The 6,384-nt window shown below is 32.9% G+C and overlaps 1 protein-coding gene across 2 annotated transcripts; it reads right to left on the reverse strand.

The window, feature by feature from the left end:
- Positions 1-308: 308 nt before the first annotated feature.
- On the reverse strand, positions 309-5,817 carry LOC109181746. 2 transcript variants are annotated; one of them, XM_019331649.1, is made up of 2 exons: positions 5,814-5,817; positions 309-1,309 (listed from the first exon to the last, which is right to left on the reverse strand). In XM_019331649.1, the coding sequence occupies exon 2, from the start codon at positions 1,287-1,289 to the stop codon at positions 345-347; it is 945 nt and encodes a 314-aa protein (XP_019187194.1). In that variant the 5' UTR covers positions 1,290-1,309; positions 5,814-5,817; the 3' UTR covers positions 309-344. The 2 variants fall into 2 exon arrangements, with proteins under 2 accessions (XP_019187194.1, XP_019187195.1); XM_019331650.1 differs by lacking the exon at positions 5,814-5,817 and adding an exon at positions 2,816-2,922 and having other exon boundaries at positions 309-1,301.
- Between the last annotated feature and the right edge of the window lie 567 nt (positions 5,818-6,384).

The raw sequence follows: 6,384 nt of genomic DNA on the forward strand, positions 1-6,384 counted from the left end.
TGTAACTAGCTAGTTAGGGAAAATGCAAATTGTTATATATATGCAGGTAGCATGTAATTTTATATTGATTTGTAGGTAACTTTGGAATGCATATATATGGATGAATTGAAACAAAGCATTTAGGCTTATTACATGTAACATTAGATGATGCTTTTTTGAAAATCCTGAAAGTTGTGGCCAAAGTAAGCCTAGAAAATGAGTGTTTGAAACAACTAAAAAAAAATTACATATTTCTTATTATTCAATATATTTTTCCTTGCCCTCATGAAATACAAACCAAAAATATAAATGTAATTATTATTCAATATTTGAATTAAAAAATATATATATAACAACTCACATAATCATAGTATCCATCGTGATATAATATTTTTATTGCCTACATGAGGGCAAGGATGGTTGATGGAAACACTCATATCTTCCAAATCAAAAACATACATGTTTCTGTCATTTTCTTCAATGAAGTATATGCAGTTATTTCTCACATTTGCATTATTGCTGTTAATGCAAAATATGCCTCCAATATATCCTAAGAAAATGGTACGCTCTCCTATACTTTCCATCTCCACCCATTTTCTTGCATACAAATCCGCTCTAAAGACTCGTATATTTTCTACCATGCAACGCCTTTTTGCAAAGTAAATTTTAGTAACTAATAGGATTTCACCACAATTTTCTGTAATATAACCAACAGCATCTTGACCACTCCATTTTGGTCTTGAAGATGGCTCACAAAATAAATCACCACTGATCACTTCTTGAAATTGTGCACTTTGATCATTGAATTCTACACGTACTAATGTGGTGGAATATTTCATCAACCCATACAAATGTCCACCAAAACTTGTGAATGATTGTATTATTCTATCCGGATATAACTGCTTCACAAATGCTTGTCCACCGATCTTGCAAAAATTGAAAAGCATGCCAAAGTCGTCATACTCTTCAATTAATACAACATAACAAGAAGGATCATGAGGACTAGACAAAAGGTAAGCCAAATACGTGACTGATTTTAATTTTGGAAGTTGCACCCTTTCATGTGAATAAGCATTGAAAAGTATGATATCGAAAGTGTCATCGCAATCGTGTAGCACCATCCATCCATCCTTACATGCGTGAGCCCTCTCATACTTATTATACATGAAAGAATAATCAATCTTGTAATAACGTTGTTGTGTGAAACTGTATAGTGTACCTTGTTTATTTTGACAAAACAAGAGCCAAGGGTGCGATTGCGGTAGGGGGAAACCAACACCGATTTTGGCATCATCACCAACCAACTCCATAGCTCTCAGTTGACGATAGTCTGACTTTGTGCTGCTTTTGTGCTGCCGATGGCGGATGGCTCTATATATATCTCCTTTAATAGCCTTCAAGATTACTCTCCTTATTAGCTTTGGACTCTTATAGGTAAATTAGAATTCATTTTCCCTCTTCTTATATTATTAGGAATATTATCATTTTGGGAGAAGAAATATTTTTATTTATTATTCATATTCTGAATGAAACTCTTTTTATCCATTTAAATAATCGTTTATGTATACTGTATATTTTAGGAGTATTTAATAACAATTTATTCTTTCACAATTATTATTCTCCTCAAATTTATTGTTCTAATTATTAACTTAGTACTCTGTATTACAGAAATTGTCGGCTACATTCTAATCCCATTTGTTCAAGGAATAATCTTTAATTATGTTTTAGTTAGTTTAAATTTTGTGAAAATTGTTAAAAATTATTTTTTTAAACTATTGTTGATAGTGTTACAAATTTTAAAAGTATATCGTTCATACTAAAATATCCTACTAGTATTTTAAGATATAATTATGTTGAACCATTGAGTCACCGTGATTACATCCTCCCACACAATTGTTATACCCTGCACCATGGCGCACATAGCACTGTGTGTCTCGCGCCTCCCAAAACGACGTCGTTTTGGGAAGCGCGGTAGGGAGTTGACGTGATTATGTGTATTTGTTTATATATACAATATGTGTATTTGTTTATACAATTATGTGTATTTTTTTATACAGTTATGTGTGTTTGTTTATACAATTACATGTATTTGTTTATACAATTATGTGTATTTTTTTATACAGTTATGTGAAACGACGTCGTTCTGCATCAGGGCGCACAATGCAATGCGCGCCCTGGTGCACGATATAAATTGCCCATCCCACATGCTCTGTCGGGTCGGAGTGTGGGGGCCCTTAGGGTTGAGGATTCAACCTTTTGGGAGAAGATATAATATAAAAAGTTCTTCCAAAAAAATAAAATAAAATAAAAAATAAAAAAAGTTTAATTTAATTTTAAATAAAATGTAAAATTTTATATTTATACGGAGTAAGAATTAACAAATATAGTGATATGCCAACTATTATGTAGTATGATGACACACCTAATCTGTTACCATTGTAAATGGGTGATCATAGAATTGAACCCGGTGGTAATAAATAATCGATTTTTTTATTCAAAATTAAGTGTTGCTGATAAATAATAGATTTTTTAATTCAAAATTAAGTGTTAAATCAATAATTACTAATGTGTGTGTGTGTGTGTATATATATATATATATATATATATATATATATATATATAACCAATAATTAATTGCTGAGTACTTAAATTTAATCTCTAGTGGTTATAGAATAATTAAGTAAACAATAGAGGTGTTTGGTTGGCAGTAACTTGTATTATTTGTTATTAGTTGCATGCATTATTTTCTAGAGTTAAGATCCAAATCACGAGTCTTATTGTTCAATTTTTAATAGTATTAAGATTCAAATTGTGGGTCTCTTGTTTCACTTCTGGCATTTCTAGAAGTTAAATGGAGGTTTTTTTTTTTTTCTTTTGTTTTCTTTAGGGGAATTATAGTCAATATATAACAGTTGGACAGTTTTATATTCAAGAAAAGCTAAGGCAGATGAATTAATATTATGTTATTTCAAGCATGATTGCACTATGCGCTAAACGCTAGTTAGACGGTATTATTATTACCATATACCGAATTCGGTATTATTATTACCATATAATAATTATAATTATTACCATCATGAAAACGCCATATGCAAATGGAGAAGATGAAGATGGTTGTAAAGGTGACTCATCAGAACGCATCGTGTACTATAACCTTTCTTTTTTGGGCTGAGCCATTCCGTCAAAAGCAAATTAATGTGTGGACTATGGTCCACACAATGTTATGTGGACTATAATAAAAAGTACATTTTTAATATACTAAATGTACATTATTTTTGTACTGAATGTACATTGTACAATATAATGTACACTCAGAACAAAAATAATGTACATCCCCTGAATACAATGTACATTATTTTTGTACTGAATGTGCATTATTTTTGTATTGTATGTACATTGTTTTATAGTAGACAAAATATGGTCCACACAACTTGTGTGGACCATGGTCCACACAATAATGATTGTCCATCAAATCTTGGAGAAGGGGCCCAAATCTCTATTTGATGGTCAGCGTGGGAATTGGCTTCATTTCGTAGACTGCCTTCCCAACCGTTGAAACACTGAGCAAGAACGGTAAGGAGCGTACAAACAAACAATGTCATTGTGCGGGGATGTGATTCGCCAAGCTGGGGCAAACAAAGCCGTTCGACCCTACCGAATTAGGAATGCAAATGCCTCTCCTTCGAAAGGAGACCCGGGAAAGAAAGAGCTATGCTATTGACCGGACCCTTTTTTCTCATTTTGTTTGAAGCGGGCCAGAAAGGATGAATTAAAATCATAATCACAGTTACGGTTTTGATTGTATTTAATAAATTACTTCAAGTTTTTAATTTTTTATTCTAAATGATATTTTTGTCCATATTACCACTAGTACAAAAATGATCAAAAAAATCTAGGAATCTGCGTCCAAAGTTTAAACATCGAACGCGTAAAGTGGGGTGCGGTGGTATATTTGTAATTAAAATATCACTATATAATTATTATTATTTTTTTGAAATAAAAAACAATTTGCGTTCGAAATTTGGGAACTTTGGACGTAGATTATGGGGTTGCTTATTTATAAGAATTATATGCGTCTGAAGCTCTCGCACAACGGACACATATAGGTAACACGATAATACAATATGCGTCCAGTGTTCCTAACATCGGACGCATATTGTTAGGGTTATTCTCAACAAAACCACCCCTGTACGTCTTCTTCCCCACAGCCTCCAAAAAATATTCCACAACCACCGCCGGTCTTCTCCACACCCCCACAACACTTCCGTCGTCGTCTTTTCTTACGCTCGCCACACTTCTGTCATCTTCTCCACTCCTCGCTACCGCCGGTCTTCCCCTCTATTCCACGATACTCCCCACATCTTCTTCATCCATTGCAGCCGGTCTCCAGCCCCGTCGCCGCTGCCATCGATCTCCAATCCTTGTCGCAAGGTCGCCGCCAGTCCCCCTCCCATGCCGCCGGCGCCAGTCGTCCTCCGAAGGTATGTATACATATTTTTTTTATTTTTTAATTTAATTTTATTTATTTGTAATATATTTTAGAAATTTTATTGTTGTTTATTTTAGTTTAAATTATTTGTGTGTTATTTTATATGTTAGGTATTGTTGTGATAGTTTAATAGAAAAAGATTGTGTATTATGTATATATGTAGTTGTTATTGTGTGATAAAAATGTTGTATAATACATTTTAGACATTTTCTTGTTTCGATTAATTGTGTGTTATTGTATATGTATATAAAAAATGTGTATTGTGTATTATGTTTATAAAAAATGAAAGTGAAAAATTATAAAAATAATATTATTATTAATGAACAAAAAATAATTTGATAAGTATCAAATTAAAGTATATAAGTAAATAAAATAATGTATATGACCAAATTTAACAAAATGTTTAATAAAAAAATTAATTATGTATAAATTGTCATTGTGTGATAAAAGTTCAATAATACATTTCATTTTAAATTATTTAGTTATTTCTTTTAGATGAAATAATTTACTACGTAAAACTAACTAAAGAATTTGATACTTATACAATAACACACAATTAATCTAAAACAAAATGTTTACCTTGACGCAGATTGTTACAATCTGCGTCTCCTGCATATGCGTCTGTTATACTTTGGACGCAAATTGTACTTTACTTTGGACGCAAATGACTGATTATGTACTAGTGTACTAAAATAACCCTGAGTTTGTATAGAAAAACTTAGCCAGACACTTCTGTTATTATATACTCGGTATATATATAGATATACCGAATTTCTACTTAGAAACCTAAAAGGAAAAAAATTGCAAGGGTGGGAAGCAACTAATAGAAACAGGGTAGGAAGCAACTAATAGAAACTAGCTTGAAAATGACGAGGCTAAAGAAGGGAGAAAGGGAAGTTGGTATGTAGCAATTAGAGACAAAGTATGATATAACATTTTGTTGAGATATTTCAAAGATATTAATCATCTATATTAATCATCTTGTATCTCTTTGTTTTCCATCCCTTTATTTTCCATCTCTTTGTTTTCCCATGTCTCTTTGTTTTCTCATTTGTATTTATTTTAAATATCTTGGTGGCACTATAAATAGAGTACTTGTATTGAGGTTTACACTCAAGAGATAATGTATCAATTTTCCCTCTTCTTCTTGTTTGTTTGTATTCTACATGGTATCAGTCGCTAAGGTTTATACCTGCGTATAAACTCATCAATAATGGTCGACGACAACCAACCGCTGGCAACGCATCCCCAACCTCAACCCAAAATTGAACCAAACTCTTCCTTTTACCTTGGTCCTCAAGATCAACCGGGTGATTTCATAACCCCGACTCGTTTGATCAGAAACAATTATAATGATTGGGCTGCTGACATACAAACGGCGTTGGAGGTACGACGAAAATTTGATTTCCTTAATGGAATGATCATTGGACCTAATCCACATTGTTCCCAGTCGAATTGGACCACAATCAATGTTATGCTTATTTCTTGGCTAATGAACACCATTAGTCATGAGGTAAAACGCTCTCTTGCTAGATACAGGGATGCCAAAAAGTTATGGGATACTCTCAAGAAAAGATTTGCAGTGACTAATAGGCCACGCATTCAACAATTAAAGTCATCTATTGTTAAATGTGAGCAGTCTAAAAATATGTATGTGTCCACATATTTTGGCCAGTTGTCAGCGCTATGGGAAGAATAACATACCCATGAGCCTATTATTAAATGTTCATGTTGTGTCTCTTGTACCGCCGGCAATGAACATGAGGCACGACGGGAAAATGGCAAGCTACATCAGTTTTTAATGAGTCTTTGTTCAGAGTATTATGCACAAGTTCGCACTAATATTCTGTCCATAGACCCATTACTATCTCTTGACCGTGCTTATCAAATGGTACTTCAAGAAGATACAATTCGCT

This window comes from Ipomoea nil, unplaced genomic scaffold (assembly GCF_001879475.1).
Source record: "Ipomoea nil cultivar Tokyo-kokei standard unplaced genomic scaffold, Asagao_1.1 scaffold1043, whole genome shotgun sequence".
Taxonomy (NCBI): domain Eukaryota; kingdom Viridiplantae; phylum Streptophyta; class Magnoliopsida; order Solanales; family Convolvulaceae; genus Ipomoea; species Ipomoea nil.